This window comes from Sinohyriopsis cumingii, chromosome 9 (genome assembly GCF_028554795.1).
Source record: "Sinohyriopsis cumingii isolate HCF-2022 chromosome 9, ASM2855479v2, whole genome shotgun sequence".
NCBI classification, from domain to species: Eukaryota; Metazoa; Mollusca; class Bivalvia; order Unionida; family Unionidae; genus Sinohyriopsis; species Sinohyriopsis cumingii.
In genome coordinates this window covers 78581392-78607541 of record NC_142969.1, presented here as the reverse complement: position 1 = coordinate 78607541, position 26150 = coordinate 78581392, and the positions used below count along the sequence as shown (strand labels likewise).

The following is a 26150-nucleotide window of genomic DNA, read 5'->3' as shown; positions in this document are numbered from 1 at the left end:
AAATGCACACAACAAATGCAGCCTACCCTTGAAGTTCGTGCCAGATTCGGAGTTACAGGAACATTCTCATGTATTTGCAATTCCATCATATATTTATCCATTTTGTCCTAAAATAATCCAAGAGTACAGGGGTAAAACAGCAACTGAATTTAAACATCACACACACACACACACACACACACACACACACACACACACAGACACACTGTATATACTTGCTTGTAAGTTGAGTCAAATGCAAGCAACAATGATCCTGCTCTGCCATAGCATAATGCAACACACAAACACTTACCACTACACTCCCTTATAAGTTGAGTCAAACTGCAAACAACAATGATCCTGCTCTGTCATAGCATAATGTGTCCACAGATCACGGTCTACTTTGTTTGTTCTACTGGTTACTCCTAACAAACTGCACAAACCCAGACCTGCCAACACATTAACTGATGACAGATCTAGGTCTGTGCATTTTGCTGTTGGACTTGTCTTATAAGTGTGTCTATATGGTATTTATAAAGATAACTAACAAAGACGAATGAGAGTGAAGTAGGATTGTAATGCAATACAGCAACTACTGATATCTGGCAGGATATAATACTGGTGGATTTTTAATAATTTTTTTATATATTCAGGTTAGAAGACAAATCTAGAAATTTCCACCACAGACCTGCTGTATCTCAGCATTAGATTTCTTTTGTGGATCAACTTTACAAACAGAAGCTGGACAATTCAAAGCAGATTGGTCCATCCTGTCTCTGGTAAACATCACTGAAATTTTACATGTATGAACCTGAGAAAAATATTTCCCATTTTAACCTTTTCTTTCCCAGTTCCTTCTGTGTATACAGCAAGCAAAATTTTACAGAACACATCACCTGGTTATTTACAAGGAAGTGTGAACAGCTACAGTTGCTGAATACACTGGCCCTTAACGAGATTACAATGTAACAGTGCAAACATACAATGTCCTGGTACAATTGCACAACTCTATTATAGTGGGAACACACTGAAAACAATTTGGCTGCAAATATGTTCCATATATATAACATCTAGCTATATTAAGATCTGCACATACATCCTGAAGTTATCAAATTTATCATATTATTTTCAGCTGTCTGGTATTCCTTATAGCATACACAACCATGAAGGAAGCCAAGGCTGTTTGAACCCAAGCATTGAGAAGTGGATACATGTGTAAATTGTCAGTTTTACTGATATAACAGGGGATGGTGTTAATATTTTAATTGAAGCATAGTAACATTTTTAAAGATTTATATAGAAATTATGTAAAGGTATGGTTATTGCTATTATGATAATAAAACCAGGTATGATAACAATGTATGAATATATAAAGTTATTGGTAGCATGAATGTATAACTGATATTATAATAATGTATGCACGTGTAAAGTATTTGTTAGAATGACTGTAAGACCTGATATTATAACAATGTATGCATGTATAAAGTGATTGGTAGTATGACTGTAAGACCTAGGTATTATAACAATGTGTGCATGTATAAAGTGATTGGTAGTATGACTGTAAGACCTGGTAATATAACAATGTATGCATGGATAAAGTAATTGGTAGTATGATTGTATAAAATGGTATTATAACAATGTATGCACGTATAAAGTATTGGTAGTATGACTGTAAGACCTGGTATTATAACAATGTATGCATGGATAAAGTAATTGGTAGTATGATTGAATAAAATGGTATTATAACAATGTATGCATGTATAATGTATTGGTTGTATGATTGTAAGACCTGGTATTATAACAATGTATGTATGGATAAAGTAATTGGTAGTATGATTGTATAAAATGGTATTATAACAATGTATGCATGTATAATGTATTGGTTGTATGATTGTAAGACCTGGTATTATAATAATATATGCATGTATAAAGTCAATGTTAGAATGACTGTAAAGACCTGGTAATATAACAATGTATGCATGTATAAAGTGATTGGTAGTTTGAGTGTAAAACCTGGTATTATAACAACATTAGTATATGTAAAGTGATTGGTAATAGGACTGTAAAACCTGGTATTATAACAATGTTTGTATAAGTGATTGGTAATATGACTGTAAAACCTGGTATTATTAGAACATCTGTAGAAGTAAAGTGATTGGTAATATGACTGTAAGACATGGCATTATTACAGCATTTGTATAAGTGATTAGTAATATGACTGTAAGACATGGCATTATAAAATATGTATGCAAACATGAAGTAATAAAATGACTGTAAGACTTCATACTACATGTATAATATTGTATAATCAGTAAGGTGATTGATAATATGACTGTAAGATCTGGTCTTAAATGACATTCAGTTAATAAATACAAAAGAAGCATTTGTTTAAACAACTCCTGATCTCAGCCTGAAGACAACGTACTTTCTACCACCGCCTTCACCATCACTTATATGTTTCATATCAACTCACATCCAAAGGAATACACAACAAACATTATATAAGTCCATGCCATCCCTTAACCAACAATCAATGAATGATTATGCACGAAACCAACACAATGATATTACAATGCCATGGACTGTAGTGTTAACTGTGTCGAAGTGTACAATTATGATAGTAATGGAAGTTGGGATATGCAACTTAAGAAAGGCACAAAGTCTGCATGATTGTTGTCCAACCTAATTCAAATAAAATTTGCAAAAATATATATATATATATATATATATATATATGCACTAATTTCCCATGTTTTTTTTTACACAAGATTGCAAAACATACAGCATAAATTTGTGGCATGTCTTATTGTAGTAGAGCATACAGTATGACAAATTATAATAAAACATAATTATAAACTGCTGTTCAGTGCTTTGTAAGAACTCTCTGATAAACTTATTCTCTAACTGCATACACTTCACATCTGAATGTCGATGTTTATAATCTTTTGTTCAACATAAACTTGATATGGTCTTTTCATTAAAGCAGTACTCCTTCTCCAATATGGCTCTACCAATTAAGCAGAATTTTTGTAGCTCAATATATCATTTAAATTTCATTAAAAAGGAAGGAATTTTGTTGGTCCTTGTGTTTCTGTATCTCCTGTTTATAAAAAATGAGACCCCCTTTTTGTTGCACCTGCCTTTCATTTCGCAGAAAAGACATGTATAAAAGGGAAATGAAAAACACTGAGTATAATCTGAAGAACATTAACAATGAGCTTAATCTAGGTATGGACAGGTGGACGAATGGATGAGCACTGATATGCACATGGATGCCAGAAATCTTGCCGTATCTGTTAGTATTCATGTACTAAGATCAACAGGATTTTTTCCATTACTGATACATAAAACTCACAAACAGAATCAGTGAATTCACACAGTTGTAAAATACTATGACAATATTATTTGTTATTAGATAGATCTCCCTTTCTTCTGGAAATAATTCTATAAAGGTAACATCGGATCTAGTTTAACAACAAGATCAAAAATACATGTAGCTCATGTTGTGAACTACTTGATAAATTACACCTGTTAGACTGCTTCAGTTAATCAGCAAAAAAGTATGATGGACAGCTGGAAATAATTAAAAATATTCTAGCAATTAATAGTTATCAACTTAATTGACATTGAAAAAGATGAACAAGCATATATAAACTTAAATGTATGAGGGTGCTACTATTAATTCTGATAGTAAGTTCTAAACATGTACAAGTTACTTGCATGCACAAACTATACAAGCAATGGGTTTCTTAGTACGAGTTAAATACTTGTACAATACATGTCTTCCAATGCAGATATGTGTTATGCATATAAATATGACTATAAATATGACTGGATATAGGAGAGAATTCTACTGTAATAATTGAATTAATAATGATAATAATGACACTATGAATGGACAATAATAGTAATGATGATGATAAATGGTAAATGAGTCAATGTGTTAAACGTGCTACACACAAGGAAGGTAGTCAATTATCACAGTAATAGATTTCCTCTGATCTCCGTTTGGCCAAATGTCAGAAATACATTATAAAACATAACTAAATTGATGAAGCCAAGATTGATACATGCTTTTGACTACCTTCCGTCTGATGACCCAGCATCACAAACTGCCACCTACAACAGAGAGCAGTGACAGCATAATGTCAATTACTCCAATCTCTCGTACAATACTGACTTCATTTCTATTTATGTAGACTTCCTACCCATTACGTATTAGCTGTTGATTTAGTTTTGTTTTTGCTGGTATTAATAGGACTAATAACAAAATATTAGGAATATACAGGGTTGGGTGACTACTGGTCCAATGACCCTTGGATTGTGAGTCTTACACACTACACCAACCGGTCTATCTATCATAGCTCCCAGCTGATGTTCCCTAGCAAATTTCAGTCAATCACACTATTTTTCTCAACATCTTTGCCTAAATCTGTTCTGAGATATTACAAGCATGATATCTACTATCAGCAGTGACTGGGTACTACTATGCTCTCTGTATATTTCCTGAAGTAGCAGTTTGTGAGCATGTTAATTGTGGCAATTCAGCAGAAGCAGAAATAGCAGCATCAGCAGCAACAAACCCTAGCTGAAAACTTACACTCAAAAAATGTGATTTTAAAAACTTAGAGTTTTTCCTGGACAAGATTGGTGTTGTGGTTTGGGAAAACTGTCGTGTTTCTGTTGCACCCTGTAGTAAGGGAAAAGAGATTAAGCATGCAAAATCATTTATATAGGTTGCCATACAAGGAGAGCACACACATAATACAACTAGCTTTGCATTCACACTGACTTAACAAACTCTTCATTCGCTTCTAAATGTACATAAACATCCACTGCCTGAATAACCTCAAGAAAACCTCCACAACATACTTGTATCCGACTCCACGTATACTCAACTCTGCAAAAGTTAAGATGCAGCAGTGAAACATTTTTTTCGAAGTCAGTGATAACACTATGGCAAGATCTCTTGAAATTATTACAGTACAAGGGATATCCATTTTCCAACAGCGTAAACCAAATCGACCCCATATAATACATCAGTAGATCAGGGTCTGTGATCTTTGTTAAAATCTTTGATACAACAGAGTAGACTCAGATATACTGGCACACTATACAATTACATATGGTGTTCTGGCAGATATGCCAGCACAAGGCAAATCTGTTACCATGACACTACAGTTCTGAACACATCTCTTGCTACATCCCAGTACTGAGGAAATATCATCATATTAATATGAATATTTAAAGCATTCAAATTCAGTATTCAGTTGTCATGGTTTCCTAGTAACATTTAAAATAAAAAAACAGCAATGTTCTTGCTTTAGTTGTACATCATGTGGAGAGTTCCAAGTTAGTGTGCTGTTAATAGATTTCACTCGATGATGGGCTTTAAAATTGGTGATTAATGTCATCGATGTGGACGTTATCTGTGCTTTAAAATAGGAGATTGATGTCATCACTGTTTAGGCCATTTGAGCTTTCATGTCATCAATGTTTAGGCTATTTGAGCTTTCATGTCATCAATGTTTAGGCTATTTGAGCTTTCATATTGGAGATCGTGTCATTGCTATGTAGGTTTTTGGGCATATTTTGTCCTGTTTATAAAACAGACTTTCATCACTACAGACAAGACCTTGAGATAAACTTAATACTCAAAACGAGATCTGTGTCTCACTTCCAGCCTACAAAGATAGCAGCAGCCATTTGAAGGTTGGAGGAATGTCCCATGTCCTCGTATCCCTGTTTGGCTATCTTGAATACACCCAACTGTAGAATGTATGAGTCACAGAAACTTCTTGAAAGCCCATTTTATCAATTGGGATATTCCCATTTGGTGGCACTATGAAATGACCGTGCAAATGGCAGTTTTCATCAGGGCATCCAAAAGTGTTTGCATTGAGATATGGTGCAATTGCTGAAGGGTGATTACAATGAAATGCCATATAGGAGTTTGCATGCACATCCAATGAAATGTGGTATGAGCACTTGATTGTGGGAAAGGATAAAGCAGGAGAATTAGTATTCCTGATTTCATCAACAAATCTACTAAACTGTTCGCAATATAAATTTATTACTATATAGAAAGATTAAACACAAGAATGGAGAAAACTTTTTTTTATATAATTTTCTTTTACTTTAATGTGCTTTTTGTAATAAATGACTTTGCACACTCTTTAAAGAATTGCAAGAAGACTTAAGCTGCTCACAAGCAAACATGCAGATTTTCACGGCTCTCCTCTATTCATGCATTACTGCACTATGTGCCACAATATTCAGTCTTTTCCATTAGGATTAGTACAAATGGTCAGCTTGTACAATATCAAAACATATTCTAACTACAGAGGCCTTAGGTACAAAATGCAAACTTGCCTACTCCATTGCAATTTATAATATTTGCAGTATAAACAATACTATGCCATGAGGAGGTTAAACATATTCTTTAATTCAAATTCAAAATTCTAAACCATCTTTTACTAATACACTTGGGCTGTTCAAGAACAAAACAGATCTGCTGCATACTGGCACTACTGATGATCCAGTTAGGAAAAGTGTATCATTTTTTTGGTGTTGTTTATATCAAGGTATTTTCCAGATTATATGTCTCAGTGCCATTGTAATCCAGTGTACCATAAAGCACAATATAGTAAATAACTTTACCAACTGACTGAAGTGTGCACAAGTGTTGCTCAGCTTTTACCTTCCTCAGCCAAGCACAAGATGTCCAGATGGAATTAAGCAACAGGCCATGCCGAAGCATCATTCAAAGCAAAGAATGCACAGTCTACAAGATGATAATGAAAACTAAAGAATAACAGACTGGATATTTAAACAGGTGTTTCACAAAACCCAGAAGAATGCATGTGAGGTCATGGTATAGGGTAGAACTGGATTAAAAGACACATAAGTGGACCTGATATCTCTCACCTGGTTTACATTGAACTTAACAGTTAGCCTTTTCATTACTCTGGCTTTTGTGATACAGTAAAAACACAACCTGTGTAAAGTAGCCCTCAAAACTTAAAATTATTTTGATTTTACATATTCTTTTCATATCTCAATAAACATTATTGAGAAACAAAAGCATAAATGATAGAAACTGGTTAACAAATATTGTCTTGAGATTTGAGATGTTACAAGTTCAGTAAATCTAATGCAAGATATCTCATTAATATGTGTCCCAATCTATACATGTCTACAACCATGATAATACAGGTTTATTAAACTACCTGAAGCAAAATCAGATTAGACTGAATGCATGTATATTTAATGGAACCTCAGTATAATAACCAACTCATGGTGCTAATTAAAGAAGGTGAAATGTACAACAGCTTTAGGAAGATAAACCATTACAAATAAATGCAAACATGAAGTACAACAAACAAAACTATTAAAACACAAAGATTTTAAAACTTTCTGAACCAGGTACATAAATAGATATATAAAATAAAAATTAATGGTAAAGCCTTTAGCACCCTTAAAACATACTGGAATTCAGTCTCCTGAGTGATAACAAGTTGCACCAATTTGACACAAGATTACCTCATTAACACACATAGATCTAACTCATAACCAAACTCACCTTTGACATCTTATCAAGCTCAGCCAATCAGATGCAAGGTCACATCATTAATATGCATTAAGTTCATAACTGTCATTAAGTGCAATCATGATAAGGATGATACTTAAAAACTTAAAAAGTTTGACCAAAAGCTTATAAACAGAAGTCACTTGAAGGTATTGGTACTCTACTATTCAAAAAGATTTCCAGGAATTCAACAGAAAACCAATTCTTTCTTTTTCTCAACTGATGAGAGCTGAAAGCATTTCTGATATAACTGAGTGATATGATTTCCAAGTTAGCCACTGTGGTGGCAATCTGATTAAGATTGGAACCATTTTATTTAGGGCAAACTAGACATTGCTAAAGGACTTTGGTGAAAACGTCATGCTTATATGGCCATCCTTTCAGGAGAATTAGTGACAAGAATTTCAAGATGTTTGTTGTAGCAGCCATATGTGATCAGATTGGCACCATTTTCATTCAGGACAAATGAGATATGATTATCTTCTGGAGAAAACACCAAACTGAAATGTCTGTCTATATAGGTTTTCAAGATGGCTGCCATGGTGGCTATACTGATGTCAGATCAGCAGTATTTTTTATTTATCAGCTCAACATCATAATTTAGTTTTCTGGTGAAAATCCAATCCTGGTATTTTTCCCATAGAGGAGGAGTAGCAGCAAGATTTTCAAGATGGTGGCTGTCAAGACTACATTGGACATCAGATTGGCATAATTTTTATACAAGACCAACTAAGCATCCAAAAATCTGATGAAAATTCAATATTGATATAACTTTCCATTCAGGAGAAGCAATTTAAAGATTTTCAAGATGGCTGCTGTTGTGTCCGTATTTGAATGTCAGATTAGCACCATTTTCATTTAGGACCAACCAGACATCATAAGAAGTCTTTCAATTAAAACTTCTTGTTGGTATGACCATCCAATTGAATATAGTAGGAAGATTTTCAAAGCCACTGTGGTGTCCATAATGGATATTCAGACAGCACAATTTTTGTTCTGTACCAACAAACATTATAAAAATTCTTCTGACAAAAAGCCCATGTCAATATGACTCTATGCTCAGGAATAAGATTTTCAATAGTGTGGTGGAGGCCGTATTGAAAGGGAGATAAGCAACAGTTTTATTAACATCAACGTGATATCATAAAAAGCAATTCTGTAAATTCCCATGTTGATATGACCATCCATTTAGGATGAGTAGTGAGAATAAAATATTCAAGATGACTGATGTAGTGGCCATATTGGATATCTGAGTGGAGCTATTTTCATTTAGGACCAATTTGACCTTGGGATGAATGTGTGTGTAAACTTACATTGTGGTCCTCCATATAGTTTAAGAATATTGATAACATTGCTTGTGCTAATGAATGAACAGATGTCAGATATCGGACAATGGAAAACAGACAATGTCTGACAGATGAAAAACAGTCCATCTGATATGCTCTTCTGTTGTATGACCAGTAGAGCTAAACACAGAACCTCCATATTGGTTATAAAAATAAAAAAAAGGCTCTCTGCCAATCAGATGTAAGTATGCATAGATCTCATAAAACACTCTCCAACATCTTGACAATATTAGCCTATGTATTAAATTTGCATAAAACTGTCTGAAAACGGTCTCTCAAGTGGCAAGAACCTCAGCACATCATATGTATGATCACCACAATAAATATACACACACATCTTGATATAGTTCTAATTACCAAGTTTGGTCAAATAAAATCATCAGAGATAGTCATTAAATGTTTGACAAACTAGGCCAAATCAGGTGCAGTATTATCTCATTAATATCAATGAAGCTGGCTCATGATAATTAGTATACCCATCTTGTCACATGACTTAAGCCTACTTAACAAGTTTGGTGAGTGGTGAATTTTCAGCCAGTCAAATGGGGGAGCAATTCAGTAAAATGTTCAGGCGAGATTCTGATCAAAGTTTGATCAAAATCAATCAACAATATGGCTTCCAGAATGTTAACATGATCATTATATCAGATGCAAGATCACCTCATTAATATGCATGGATATCACTCTTCATCAAAATCATTCAAGACCTTGACTATATATATGCTTATATTTAAAATATGAATAGAATTTATCAGAAATATGGCATTTATAGCACCAACAAGCTCCGTCTTTCTAATGGTAAACCACCTTTAAATATGAATGCTTCATCCACATTATTGCTGAAAAAAACTTTACCCAAAGCTTTCTACACATGCTGACACTTGATGACCTAAAAGCTAGATACCCGTCTTGAATTTAGCGAAGATATTTATGATATAACCCCATATTCCAAGTCAGATTGAAATCTATCGGAAATATTTATGCCAGAATAAAAACTAACAATTGTTGGCTAATGCTGGTCCATACCATAATTTCAGCCTTAGAGAAACGGAATTTGAAAAAATATTCTTCTAAAAAATCTGGCAAGATTAATCCTTCCAAATAAATTTCAACATTTAGCACTTTAAAAGACAACTGAAAAAAAGCTTTCAAAGATATAAAATGACAAGTGTCTGCCAAATGAACATGTTAAGTGTGTCCAAAAACAACAACAAATTTTTTATTAAAGAAGCGTGTAAAATGTATGAAAAAGTAACTAAACACATTTTCAAGATTAACACATCTCACGTGGTCATCATTTATGACCACAAAAATGTCATACTTGGGCTTCATATATGACAAGGATAGTGTGAATGGTTAGATCCCAACAAGAAACGACAACGATTTAATTGCCCTAACTCCTAATATATGTTATATTCCAACCCTGCTACAAGTCATCCTCATCTTATATCGTCTGTACTTGCTTACAAATTAGATCCAACTGCAAACAACAAAGACCTTAATAATAATAATAATAAAAAATTAATTATACTTCTTGACCTACAAATAAGTCTGGAGAAATGGTATTGTAGGGAGAAAAGGAATTATGGAATCATAAATTATTTGAATTACTAAGTCAACTGTACAAGTTTTTTTTAATATTAAAAAAATATTTAAAATGGTGTCTGTTTTCTTGACCCCAAGACGTCATCTGAGGCATAACTTTGCGAGCAAGGCAGAAGAGGGGAAAGATGAATTCTGGATCATGTAATCTTCCAAATGTGTTGTGGTTTCTATAAAAAGTTAATACAAACATAAAGGAATTAAAACTTTAAACAAAAAGCATAACAGATACTAACCCCATGGCTCCACACAGGGACTTGACCCAGGGGTTGGAGCAGTAAATTCTGCAAGACCTATGTGTGATGATATATTCCAAACATGAAGTGAAGTGAAATTTTTATTGAAATACAAGTGAAGAAAAAACTAAACAATGTAACCTTGGAAGAGTGTTACCAAGAGAAGGGGTAATATAAGATAACATATTTCAACTACAAATTAACTCTGAAAGGGATTACTGAAATATGTGATGACAGAACATTAACCAAGCAGTTGTCCCGAATAAATCTTAACCCCATGACTCCACCCTGAGGCAGAACCTAAGAACAGTGATTTTGAGAAGGGCCGCATGTCATGATGTTTTGTGAACTGGTATAGGGGTTTTGAAAATAAGAGTTGAAAACAAATGAAATAAATTTTAACAAAAATGTGCCCCAATGGTAATTCCTGACTACATATCCCCACCCACGGACTGGAGTGATTCTGAGAGAAGGGTAGTGTGTGAAGATATTATATTCCAAATATGAAGTTAAGTGGGTAAGCAATTACTGAAATGTAAACACTGAAAATAACTATAACCAAAATGCTTCCTGAATATAATTCCTAACCACATGAATCCACCCAAGGCAGTACATGGGGGACAGTGACAATTTGTTATCCAAAATGAAGTGAATTTATATTATGGTTATGAAAATTCAAGTGTTAAAGAAACTTGTATCCAAATACATTAAACAAAATTTGCCTCCATTGTAATTACTTAACCAAAGGTCCCATTCTGTGGCACAAACCACTGGCAGAAGTGTTTTTTGATGTAAGTGTTGTACAGTATGATAATATTACATTCCAAATATGAGGTGTACTGGGTAAGGGACTGCCAATCGACAAAGGCTCAAAACACTTTAAGGCTCTCCACACATTCAGACACTATGATGACCCAAATGCTAGATACCCATCTTCAGCACATAAAAAACCTCATGCCATGTTTGCTATGTATGATATAATTTGATCATCTATTTTTGGTTATATTATGAATATTTATGTCATTTGAGGTTTTGCCAGCAAATGCCCTAGTGCTAAAATGTAGTTATGCAGAGTTAATCAGCCCAGTGTATCCAAGAATGGAGACATATTTCTAAGCTATGTCTGTTTAAATACGCTTATTCAAATGCTGCCTACCACAAATTAAATTCCTAAAGATGCCTTCACTTTCTGTTTGTATAATACTGAAAGATGATGCTTAGATGGTGCAAGACTCATGTGATTGTGATGGCAGTAACCAAATATGTTTGACTTTGGTAAATACCATCTGAGGACTAGATCTAGCAATAAACATGAACATTTGTAAACTCGTCTTAAGATGCCTAAGCTTGGTTTAGCATTCTTGGCCATATTTTCACATACCAGGCAGAATTCCATGTAACCAAAACTGTTGCAGTTAAGAGCTGAAATGAATGTGACCAGGTGAAGAGGTATTGGACATAAAATCACACTGACAAACATCTGATTTAATGTAAACCAGTATCAAATCAATGTCTCTCTCAGGAAACTCTGACTATTTTTTTTACTATTGTGTCTTTCTCCTGCAACTTAACATCTACGTTGTCCCTCTCATGAAACTCGTATTTTGCTATATATGTCACTCTAATGAAACTCGTATTTTGCTATATATGTCTCTCTCATGAAATTCGTATTTTGCTATATATGTCTCTCTCATGAAACTCGTATTTTGCTATATATGTCTCTCTCATGAAACTCGTATTTTGCTATATATGTCTCTCTCATGAAACTCGTATTTTGCTATATATTTCTCTCTCTCATGAAACTCGTATTTTGCTATATAAGTCTCTCTCATGAAACTCGTATTTTGCTATATATGTCTCTCTCATGAAATTCGTATTTTGCTATATATGTCTCTCTCATGAAACTCGTATTTTGCTATATATGTCTCATGAAACTCGTATTTTGCTATATATGTCTCTCTCATGAAACTCATATTTTGCTATATATTTCTCTCTCATTTTATTTTGACATCTTCATCCTCGTCTGGGTTTCACATTTAAACATTTAGGTCTTTATCATGTAGCTCATAATTTGACAGCTATGATTCTCTCATGTAACATTCTGGTTTCTCATGTGTGTCTCACAATTTAATACTTATGTCTCACAAGTAGCTCATAATTTGAAAGCCATGTCTCATGTAGCTCATTTTGACAGCCATGTCTCTCTCATGTAACTCATATTCTGACATCTGTGTCTCTCTTGTAACTTACATTTTGACATCTCTCATTTAAATCCTCTTTTGTCAGTTATATTTTTCTAATGTGATTTAATCTGGTATCTACATCTTTCACATTCAAACAGCTTTTTTCTCTCATGGAACTCTCATAATTAGACAGCCATATCTCTCTTATATAATATACTTTGACATCTACATCTCTGCAAATTTCACATTCTGAAAACTATGTTGCTCTAATGTAACTCTCATATTTTGACATCTGCTTGGCTTTTCATTTACATTTCAGTGTGACATTAAATCAACCATATATACTTGCACATAAGCCAAATAAGCAGTGAAAAAATAAAAGCCTGGAAGAAGGGGGAGGAGTTAGCTTATCTGCAGGCCAAGATATAAAATTGGGTCATGTACTTTTTAATGTTTTTACCTATTCAGTTTTTTTGTGTGTGGGGGTGGGGTCAGTTTATGAGAGTGAGCTTATATGCAAGTATATATGGCATCTGATAAGAACTATGTCTAAAACAGAACTAAACAAATTTACACACAAATAAATGCACAAAACTGAGTCATAAAATAAAAGCTAGTTAAAAAGTGTCAGAGAGAAATATTCTCCTCTAAGACTTGAAAATACAGAAAAAAAGAGACCAGTTTAAAGCTATATGAATGATGCAATGTAAATGCCATATGATCATCATTCTAACTGAACAGGCGCTGAAAACCTAGGTTTAATGAGATGACTCTGATCAGAAGATTGCTAGTGGTAAATGAAGTTGGAAAAGACAATTATTTATGCACAAACCAATGGATAAATCGTATTAGTCAACAACAAATTGCAAAAAAAAAAATTTGAACATTTTTTTAAAAGGGCAAAACTTGCGTTTGTTGTGACAAATTTTGAAATATTGCATTACTTCAAAAACTTGTATTGTCATGACAGTTTTTCCTATTGCTTAAAACCAGGTATACTGAATACATGAGAAGAACATAGATACATCAATCATGTTTCAATCTAAGATGCTTGAATATATTGGATCTTCTGTGGAGGTTCTGTTCAATGATGCAACATTCTAGTTCTGCTCCATGCATCTCTGGTACATAGTCACTCCTACACAACTTAGTACTAAAATAAGTAAATTCAGCAAAATTTGTCCCACTCCTACCATTGTGAGGACCTAAAAGTTCATAATCATGAAATCTGAATGACCTCTAGGACAGAATGGTAAAGTTACTGAGTTACTGGACAGATACAGACACAGAAAGGAACCAAGTTTCATTGTGCTATCTCAAGATCATTAGAGGATAAGTGCAGAAAAGGTATTAAAATACTAATCACTGACCATGACCTTGGAAATATAACTTTGATATTCATGACATGCCATCAAACTGACAAACATAAGTTTACCTTGGTTCATCTCTGTACCTCAAACACCTATCATGATATTATGTAGAAACAAAATGAACATTACATGAGCTATGACCTTGACAATGTGGATAAGACCTCAAACAAGCAATGAACACTGACGTCTCTTTGTGACAATACATACACATGCCAAGTTTCATCCATTTAACTCAAACAGCTGTCAAGTTAGAAAGCAAAGGGTAAATATGATTATGATTGACCTAGGTATGACCTTGATGATACAACCCACAATGTAGCACACCTTTTATTGATAATACAATGCTATACCGAGTTTCATCATTTCATCTCAAATAGTTCTAAAATTTTAGTGGAAAGGAAAGCATAAGAAAAATTCAAGATATAACACCATGATGCTGAACTGTAGACAAGATGTGATATGCAACACACCTACTCATGATGTATGTCTAACATGGGAAAGTGTAAAAGATAGAAGCATGGATACTAGGTCTCTCACTTCAAAAAGTGATAACAAAGGAAACAGGGCACTGTATATATAACATGTACCCTTAAAAAGTACACGTCTTTATATACCCTGATTGCATAATGGTTAAAACAACGTAAATATTGATTTCTGAACAGTCTTTTGGGCAGCAAAACTCATCCAAAATCAATTGTTTCACAAAATAATTTCATACAAATTTGATACCTTCCGTACTCTGTATACTGAAATGTAAGGTGCCACAAATTATTCATTCCTTTAATCTAAATAGGTTTTCTCAACACTCAAGATACCTACAGCTCTCACTCAAGACATCCTATATCTCTCATCTGACAGCCCATGTCTTCAGTGTAAAACAAAAAGTTTAAAGTACAAAATGTGGCCACTCTTAATCACTTGGTATAACTAACCATAATGCCAAAATAAACTCACTGACATACAAACTGATGTACACATAAAATAAATAAACAAAGCATGAAGTTGATATATATACGGAAATTAGACCATCTTCTACACAGCCATTATTTAATTTACAAAAATTATAAATAAGAAAATAACAAAAGAAGAAAAGATAAGTTAATGAGGCTGTATAAATAACAAAATGTGATTAAATGAATAATATGTGCAAAGGTTATCACAGTTAACGCACAGAAACTTACACTGAAAGAATTGGACTTCTGCACAATGGAGGATTTCTTGCTTTTGCGAGATGAAAGTGGGGTTGACACAGGTAATTCTCGAAACTCAACCTTATCATCCTACAAACAAAAATAAAGAGGCATGCAACATGCTGGGGTCATAATAAGTAAATACTTAAGACTGAACACAAAAGCACTATCAAAATAATAAAATAATTCAAAAGCATGTTTAAAGCAGCTATATACATATACAAGAAATTAAAAAGCTGAACAAAGCTATACAATTATTATAAATAAAACAAAAGAAGGGCATGGCTGACTGTACAGGAATATAATTTGCAGCTGATCAATGACACCTGACTATTCCAGTTCGGGGCCCCGAGTGGCCGAGTGGTCTAAAGCGCTCACCGTTCCGGATCACTGTCATCTCACCTCTGTCTGCGTGAGTTCAAGTCCAAGGCTTGGCTAGCGTGGGTATGTGGGAAAGCCTGCCAGTAGCTTCTTGTGGGTCGGTGGTTCTTCCCTGAGTTTTCCAGGGTTCTTCCTCCACCATTTATACTGGCCGCCATGTATAGCCTATCTTGTGCTGAAAAATGGCGTTAAACCCTACAACAACAACAACAACTGTTCCAGTTCAAAATCTTGCAGTATCAACATAACTAATAAGCAGATTAAAAGAATATATAGTGTCTTCCACATGTTGACATCAATGCTGGCAGGCCAATATTTCTGAACTGGTAAATCTAACTTAAAGAGAAAGAATCTGCATTCTGTTTTCTGTCCTGATTTGCCCACTATACAATGAGCTGCCATTTTTTTTAGCACACTAACGTCAATGAAATACAGCATCTTACCACTGTTTACTGAAAGTCTGCTACAGAAAAACACAGAATTGGAAGATTTATATACATGTGTGATGAAGGTAGCCAATAAAATCTGTTCACAGACCATGAGCCTGAAGAGAATGGTCCAACAATTAAAGGCTTTGAAAATGTTATAAAACTGGTCCAGTTGCAGATTTCATTTTTGTATTACAATTGTCAACCTTGTAACTTATCTTAGCTCTAACATTCCAGTTATATGTCCATGCATTCTATATGGCTAATAAACATATGTGTTCAATCTTATTGTTGCTTTAAACAAGATTCGGTTTACCAAGTTGCTGATACTTGAAGACTTGCATGACACGCTTGATAAATTTTATTACTGATCTTTATCTGAAGATATACTATCCTAAAACAATGATAAAAAATTCCCACTATGACATAATTTTGTAATTTCAGAATCTGTAGCATTCTGTTTCCAACTAATCAAAGTATTGAAAATGTGAATCAAACTTGAAGGGTACGTGAAATATGATCCAGTATCAAGAAGTAATGGACTGAATATAAATCTTGTCATCATCATCCTTCTAACAACATGTCATCTGAATTTTAAATGCTCAAATCTTTACTTCTATTTATCTGTTAACAGAGAATTGATTAAAAAATAAAATCATACAAAAAGTGTGACTGAATATATTTAAAAATTATTTTGTATGTGCATTTTCTATTAAAATGGCTTTACAAAGAAGCTATGTCTCAAGGGAGATAATCGACTCTTAAGTCTCATATGTTGCACAAACATATTTTAGTGACAGCTCAGGAATACTTGTATTTTCTGCAAACACTGAACCTTAAGCAGCCAGAATGTGAAATTGTGTGAAATATGTGGAGCAAAACCAACGGATTAAAATCTGAGTTATGTCCAGCTATATGCATTTTTTCAAGATTCAAAGGCCAACTGAGTTAAATACAGAAAAGCACCTATAATTAGAAATACAAGCTATTCCAGTAAGTTCAAGCGGGCAGCATGTCATAGGCTTAAATTCCCTCAAGATAAAAATAATTTTTTTTTTGTCACAGTCATCTTCCACAAAACATCAATGAACAAAGTTCGAATAAATCAAAGTACAAAACAAAATCCAAGATCAAAGATCAAACTGACTGAAAAAAGAACTGAACTGTCATTAAATAAGTAATAAAGGTCTTAAGTCTTTCCAAAAAAACAGACACACTTGTAACTTCTACAAAACTAATTTGTTTTCAAAATATGTTAGTCTGCACAACAAATGAAAAGATTTAAGTAAAAAAAGGTCTACAAATGAAAGATGATGTAAAAAAAAAAAAAAAAGGCATCCATGGTATGAGAATGTAAACATACCATCCACATATGCATACAAACATGCCTTCAGTATTTCATATGTCCAACATAACTGGTGTTTGCTTAATATTGCAAACAAGGTTTCTTTTTTTTAATGTTGATTTTCTTAAAGTTAAAAAAAAGCAAACATAAATTACTAAATTGCTGTAATGGTCAGAACATCTATGCTGGTCATCTACATTTGAACACAAATCTGCTTATCACATGTAATCTGTCTACCTCAAGCAGTTTTTGCAACAAGGACCTTGTCAAAACAAATGTTCCAAGAGCTTATGTGTGTGAAGATTTGATGCGATGGCTTGAAAATCTATGAAGTCATCCACATAAAGACATAAATATGCTAGAACAATTTCATATATCTACGCTGAGTGGCTTTCATGCAATCCTTCTTCTGAGCTTTTTGGGATGGAGACTGGAAATTGCCCAACCAGGTGCCACTGCTGCCAAGAAGTGGTGGCATAGTATGGTTTTGTATTGTAAATCTTTTTTTTAATATAGAAATTATATGCTTCTGAAAACAATAACGTAATATTAAATACATATTCGGTCACAATTTAAAAAATTAAAACCAATAAAAATTCATAAACCCAGAAAACTTCATTACACTCAAGTTATTTTAGGCACAATCATAGATTAATCAGTAAGATAAAGACAATACCAAACACACCATAAAGAATATTTTAAACTTTAAAACCATTACAATGATAAGAAACATGGTCACATAAATCAGGTCAATAAGATGCTTTTTTTAAATCTGAGAATGTAATTTGGAAATAAATTTCAACTGATTTATAAAAAATTGTTTGCACATTGATTTTTTACTAGCAACTCACTTCTGAATCATGTTATATCATCTCTGTATACAATTGATGTGCAAACATTTATACATGTTCTTGGTAAAGAATTTGTGTGTTGACAATAATGACAACATCATGGCCAATGATGTATATGATACCATTGTCTTGCTATCTCCATTCTCAGGCAAGACAAAAACAGTGACTGAAGGACAGTACTGTACCTCTTCCTCTTGTTGTTTTTGGTGTTTGTCCTTCTTTTTATCTGACTTCTCCTTCTCTACCCTCACATCCTTCTCTTTTCCCATATCTTTGGGCGTAGGCTGAACCTTAAAACAGGTCAAAATGATAATTTTAAAGTAAATAAAATTGTTGCAGCATTTGTGGGGAATTTACAAGACAATAAATAGCACACATATGATCAAACTGTGATGAATAATTAGCCCTTGTCTATTTTATACAAGGTCTTTCAAATTTCCCTTCAGACAAACATGTAAGTGTTTGGGGGCAGGGGGCAGCACCAGTTTAATTATGTAATATTTACCTGACATTGTAGCATTGCTAATCTTTTCCAGGTCACATATCCCCATGTCCAAGCTAAAAAAAAAATGCTATCCTCCAATCAGCATGGAATGTTCTGTCACACCAGAACAGAAAGATCACAGTCCCAGTCTAACTGCTAGATCATAGTCCTGTACGAAACATGCTTCCTTTTTTAACTGGATTTTAAGTAGTCCTGGGACATCAGATCAGGGTGGGGGCAGCAGGCGGGGGTGTGACCTTTGCAATGGTGGATAGTAACTATTATGTAGATAAAAATTAGAGTACTCTCCAAACAGAATAAAGTACAATACAATTGCAACAATACATTATCTGCCACTACTGCACAACTTAATTTACCAGGTAGGCATGAGGTTAATAGATTGAGAAAATTGGCAATACAATACTGTACTTATTCCTACAGTAGTTGTGTTCACTGGTTGTAAGTATGCAGATGGTGAGGCCACTTTTTGTGTAATTACTATCAGATCCAACACCAAAATGCCTTCACTCAAGAGTGTCAAGAATTGAAGGTAAAAGAAGTTAGTGTAAGACCATCAAAAGGCAGCTCTTGTATATCCAGTGAAGAATTATTTTGATAGGCTGTAACATCATCAAATGAACAGTTATTTTGATAGGCTGTTAACATCATCCAATGAACAGTTATTTTGATAGGCTGTTAACATCATCCAATGAACAGTTATCTTGATAGGCCCTATCATCATCCAATGAAGAGTTATTCAGGTAAAACATAACATCACCCGATAAAGAGTTCTATAGATAGGCCATAAAATCATCCAATGAAGAGTTCTTTATATAAGACATAACACTGTCCAATGAACAGTTTATTTACATATGCCATACCATTATCCAATGAAGAGCTATTTAGGTAAGCCATAACATCATCCAATGAAGAGTTCTATAGATAGGCCATAACATCATCCAGTGAACAGTTATTTAGATAGGCCATAACATCACCCAATAAAGAATTATTTAGATAGGCTATAACATCATCCAATGAAGAGTTATTTGGATAGACCATAACATCACCCAGTGAACAGTTATTTAGATAGGCCATAACATCATCCAATGAAGAGTTCTTTATATAAGACATAACATCATCCAATGAACAGTTTATTTGCATATGCCATACCATTATCCAATGAAGTGCTATTTAGGTAAGCCATAACATCATCCAATGAAGAGTTCTATAGATAGGCCATAACATCATCCAGTGAACAGTTATTTAGATAGGCCATAACATCATCCAATGAAGAGTTATTCAGGTAATCCATAACATCACCCAATAAAGAGTTCTATAGATAGGCCATAACATCATCCAATGAAGAGTTATTTGGATAGACCATAGCATCATCCAATGAAGAGTTATTTAGATAAGCCCTAACATCATCCAACAAAGTCATTTAGATATGCCACAGCATCATCCAATGAAGAGTTATTTAGATATGCCACAGCATCATCCAATGAAGAGTTATTTAGATATGCCACAGCATCATCCAATGAAGAGTTATTTAGATATGCCACAGCATCATCCAATGAAGAATTTAGACAAGTCCAAGAAGTAGCAATAGCTCACATTTCATGGGCTTTAATGCTCATGAAAGAAATGTCTCTCTTAGCAAGGGACTAACAACCATTCTTGACAGTGTGAACAATCCACCTGGAAATGGCAGATGCTGGAATATCAGTGGAGCGCTTGATGGCAGAAAAAGAAGCCAAATACAGCCTTAAAGCCTTCACTGGGTAAAGAAGCCCATTGATGATCAATCCTAGCACAGATACAACAGAGACTAGGGAACTCAACAGGAAGTGGAGCTAATGTAGGAAGCTCGTTCTCAGCCACTATCACAGATTGGTAAAGAAAGGAAACCAAGTCTTAATTACTGTTGAACTGTGAACAACCCTTATCCACAAACAAAGCATGAAGCTCTTTCCTTCTTACAGATGCCAATGTTAAAAAAAAAACTAGTTGTAAGGACCAGGTTCTCAAAAAAAGATTTGCTTAACAGTTCATATGGGGCTTTGACAATGCCTACAAAATACACAGGAGATTCCATTTAAGCATTATTGATCACGATAAGAGTCTCTGAAGCCCGAATACCTAATGAGCCTGGAAGACGAAGGTCTGACCCAACAGCAGGATCTCTAGAGAACTTGAATATGTCAGACAGGGCTGTACCAAACATCCTCTGTCCATGAAAATGAAGAAAAGACAGTCTTCCATTGCACTTGAGATGAGGTAGCCAGGATTAACATGTTTCCTTCTCTACCAATCACAGATTTTTCACTTTATACTGTAGAACCAGGAAGGTGACTGCCTCCTAGCATGGAAGATGCACTTTGCAACCTTGTTACAAAACTAGTCCGGGTGGATTGATCACTTTACAATAGCTGGTAATGAAGGTGGCAAATCTGTGGAGAAGAGACCCCCAGTGGGCTGGTGTGAAGAAGAGACCCCCAGTGGGCTGGTGTGGAGAAGAGACCCCCAGTGGGCTGGTATGAAGAAGAGACCCCCAGCTTTGACATGGCATGTTCTTCCACTGGGGCAGTATCATGGGCTCATCTACCAACAGGCTGGGTAGGTTGCTGAACTGTTGATAACGGAAAAGGGCTACCAGGATGAGGCAAGCAGTGGAGGTCCTGACTCTGTGCAGCACTGCAACATAATAAACCTGAAACAGGAGTATGGCCATGTCAATAACCAGGATAGATTCCAATTTGAAGTAATGTGAGTGAGTGTAGTCTGGACGTGTCAGAACTGGGCTGCAAGTAATGTGAGTCAGTGTGGTCTGGACATGTCAGAACGGGGCTGCAAGTAATGTGAGTGAGTGTGGTCTGGACATGTCAGAACTAGGCTGCAAGTTGGAAATTACTTTGCTGCAGTCGAAATCATGAAGTCGGAACATGTCTGAGTTCATGGAATAGCATCACTTGATTGTGATATGAGCTAACTTCTTGTCTTCAAAAAGAATGAAAAGAAGTCTGCTGCCTGGGAATGGAGCTGAGAGTAGCATAATGTCATTAATGTGACACCAGTCATTGACAGCAAACAATTTTCCCTCCTCAAAGTCGAGGATTCTCAGCTGTTGCATTCCTTTCCATAAATTAAGCTGCAATTTCTTTTCTGATCAGGACATCCCTGGGAAGCCATGAACGAAAGAGGAGTTTCTTATGACTTGTATGGATTAGTGGCAATCTTGACAGCTTGAGCAGAGAGGAGGTTGCTATGACATGTCTGGGTACATCTATCACAAGATCAAACAGACTGCTGATCAACTCATCTGTGTGGGGTGATCAAAGTTATTACAGTCTGTGCCTCTCATTTCCTAATTAGGTTTATAATCAAGACTGATTTCGTGTGGAAGTTTGAATCCTCCATAACTGACAAATTTCTCACGATTAAAGCAGCATATTATTCACCACAGAGAAATCAATGGCAGTGTTAACGAGGTCAAATCCCACCGCACTTTGCATGCTCCGACCAACATCCTCTAAGTGGATATCAGCATTCTCAATGGATTTTAAATGCACTGACATAGCACCCTATGTGTTAGCACACTTGTGTTCACAAGTGTACATGATAGCTTTGCTGGCATTAGCAATTGCCAAAATTGTCAATGGAAATAAACATTCTCAGTTTTCAGTTCATTTCAACAAAACTGACATAACTAGTAATGGCTAGCATGCTGTATTTTCAAGATTTTATAAATAATTTTAGCAACAACATTTCTAAAGAAAGCTGCAGCCTTAATATCAATCCTATGAACAAAGAACTGATGCAACACCTGAAAACTAAAACCTTAGCTGTCGATGCTGCTGGCACTGACAAAAAAGTGACTGCCATGTCTCAAGTCCTACTAACATGAATCTGAGAACAAAAGGAAAATGCAGAAATGGAATTTTTGGCAATGAAAATGACATCATAATTTCTGAAGAAACTTTCAGAGAATGAGGGGAATTATAAGGAAAATTCAAATTAATAATTGGTAACAACTGAAACTGAAGACAACTCAGATCCATAATGGAAAATTTCAATAGTCCAGTCCTTTCTGGTACTTTGATAATTGTATATGTCAGAAATTTTTAGGGCCACACTTGGCAACTATTTGGAAATCCTAGTGGCAACCTAGGAAGTCTTTCAGGTGCTTTATGGGAAGACTCTGATAGTTTTTCATAGACATACAGTATTACCTGTGGTGTATTTATAGATTGTGTACTGCTGTTTGGCGTGACTGCGGTAACAATGGTCCCAGAACTGGAGGTTGACTGACTGCTATTACTATGCGTGTCATATGGCTTGTTGGAAGAGGGGTGGGGAAAATATGGCCGCTGAGAGTGATTAGGTGTACTTGGAACACTGGTCAATGCAGCAGGCATGGATGGGTACCGCAACTGAACTATTCTCTGGCAGGCTATAATGGATAACAAGAATACAAATTAAACATAAACAAGTATGTGATTATTAAATGTTTCTTTGGTTTTATGAATACTGTGACAGCAACACAATTTATCATCTTTACTGGCCAAGGGTCATTAATCTAATTCAATCCACATCAACCCTTGGCATACTAAGCTGGCAATAACTGTGTTTTGAAGAAGTACCATCTTGTAAGACAGTCCCTGCCAATAGCAAGCCAAATCAAAATAACCAATGTGCATTCAACAAGATGATTTCCACAATATCCACAGATAATGACTTGAAATTAAACGTTACTTAAACACATAAATTGGAGAAACTAGTGTGTGACACAATGTGGATGCTTAGGGATGTTGCAATCTTTTTTATTAATCTTCCCAAATTTAAATGAAATGAGAGATCTGAAATGATCTGTTTCTTCAGCTGCATTCAACTAGCTACATGTGCCAAGGGTTGATCTAGAATTAAGTGGATTGACAAGCCCTGGCTAGCACAGATGCCCAATTTTTACTGGAGTCAGTGATAATATAACTTTTGCATGTAATTCATAATGTCCTTAAGAAGCAGCATTATATCTGGATCTGATTTCTTGGCAACTAACAGAGGTCCATTTAAATTAACAAATAACACTTTTTTAATATCAAATTTAATCAAAGCATGCACTTTTGAGGCCACACAATTGTCAGAATTGTTTTACATGTAGAACAGTAGAACAGTGACAATAAGCAAGGGTACAGAAAAATTGTCAATTACCGAATCATATATATATATATAGCTAAAGATTGGGATACAGATGTACTCTCTCTCATATGTCAAGTCCAACTGCAAGCAATAATGATTATATCTGCCATCACATAATGTGCCGGCAGATCAAGGTCAGCATTCGTTGTTCCACTGACCACTCCTAACAAACTGCATAGACCCAGATCTGCTGGCGCATAATGCATCTGAACCTGACTCATAAGTGATTATATGCGGTATGGAGAATACAAATAGCAGTCCCCATCAAGAAGGTCAACAAATTTGCAATAAAAATGTGGCATACTTTGGCAAGATTGTCCTGTTACAAAATGACAACTAGACATGTGTCCATACAACACAAATGTCTGCCTCAACATGATGTTTTTAATGAGAAAATTACAAGTCATACAAGGCAAAGGGTGGAACAAGAATTAGACTTTTTGGTCTTCTTATTGTAAAGCCCTTAACCAAATTTGACCCCACCTCCACAGGTATGTTCTCCTTTGGTACATTATAAGACAGCATCCCAGACGGGGTGGTTGGCCTCGAATGAGTTAAGGTTTTACATTAGAAGCAAAACTACTGTACTGGCTATAGGGAAGAATATAAATGACTCTGCAAGAGCAATATACCAAATGCATCTACATATAACTCGTATTCATCAAACTGCCCACACATTATATTTTTTTTCTCTGTTTTATTACAATCATCATATTTAGAATTCTGCAGACACAGAGACTCATTAACACTGACTGCTACATATCATCCCAATAATATTAATGTTCTGCAGACATTATCTAATAAGAAGCCTTCATGGCTCAGGGGTCAATGTGCCCGATTTGCAAATGAACAGGTGCAGGTTCAAATCCTACCATTGGATCAGCATGAGTAAGCTACTTTAGCGTGTCCTTGGGCAATGTACCTTACTCCAATTGCATCAGTACCAAGTAACCTACTGGTGCTGCTGTGCAAAACCCAAAAACAAACAAGATTTTCCAAGACTACCATCCACAAATGTAATATTAGATCTAACTTGTTTCAGAGGTTAAATACAGGATTTAACTAGATGATATTTCTTATCATCAAGAAAACATACATGCTAATAGAGAAAAGCCATATTGCAGCTAGAGTCAATGAAAACCTGCTGTAGATTACAGCTTCATGTGGGGTGTAACCTAAATGATCGACTTAGAAAACTTCATACCAAGTGTTGCTGTGTAACTGATAAAGCATCCTCTGAGGGGACTGATGTGCTACTGTGCAAAAGAATTTCCAAGTCCAATATATTTTCTTTCATTCTATTTAACTGCTGAGTACTGAAGCCATTTCTGACATTCTTCAGAAATTCCAACATATATTTGGTAACAAAAATGTTTTCCTACGTGAAAATGTTCCAATTTAACATGGTCACAAGATACAATGTTCCCATCTAACAAGTTCACAAGATACAATGTCTAAGTTAAAATGTTCCCATTTAACAAGTTCACATGATACAATGTCTAAGTTAAAATGTTCCCATTTAACAAGTTCACAAGATACCATGTCTAAGTTAAAATGTTCCCATTTAACAAGTTCACATGATACCATGTCTAAGTTAAAATGTTCCCAGTTAAAATGTTCATAAGATACAATGTCTAAGTTAAAATGTTCCCATTTAACAAGTTCACATGATACCATGTCTAAGTTAAAATGTTCCCAGTTAAAATGTTCATAAGATACAATGTCTAAGTTAAAATGTTCCCATTTAACAAGTTCACATGATACAATGTCTAAGTTAAAATGTTCCCAGTTAAAATGTTCATAAGATACCATGTGTAAGTTAAAATGTTCCCATCTAACAAGTTCACAAGAAGCCATGTCTAAGTTAAAATGTTCCCATTTAACATGTTCACATGATACAATGTCTAAGTTAAAATGTTCCCATTTAACAAGTTCACAAGATACCATGTCTAAGTTAAAATGTTCCCATTT

General features: G+C 34.8%; 1 protein-coding gene across 19 annotated transcripts in view; it reads right to left on the bottom strand.

Annotated features, from left to right (window-relative positions):
• Positions 1-26150, bottom strand: part of LOC149792075 (centaurin-gamma-1A-like) — a 202883-nt gene that overhangs the window by 89803 nt on the left and 86930 nt on the right. For 5 of the 19 annotated variants that reach the window (XM_089970564.1, XM_089970565.1, XM_089970576.1 and 2 more), the window contains exons 7-10: positions 23213-23433; positions 18685-18789; positions 15486-15584; positions 4580-4669 (exon numbers count right to left, since the gene is read on the bottom strand). In XM_089970564.1, coding sequence (XP_089826690.1) covers positions 4580-4669; positions 15486-15584; positions 18685-18789; positions 23213-23433 — 515 coding nt within the window. Of the gene's footprint in view, positions 1-26; positions 108-4579; positions 4670-10751; positions 10809-15485; positions 15585-18684; positions 18790-23212; positions 23434-26150 lie in introns of all 19 variants that reach the window. The other 14 variants (XM_089970572.1, XM_089970577.1, XM_089970578.1 and 11 more) reach the window with 7 other exon arrangements.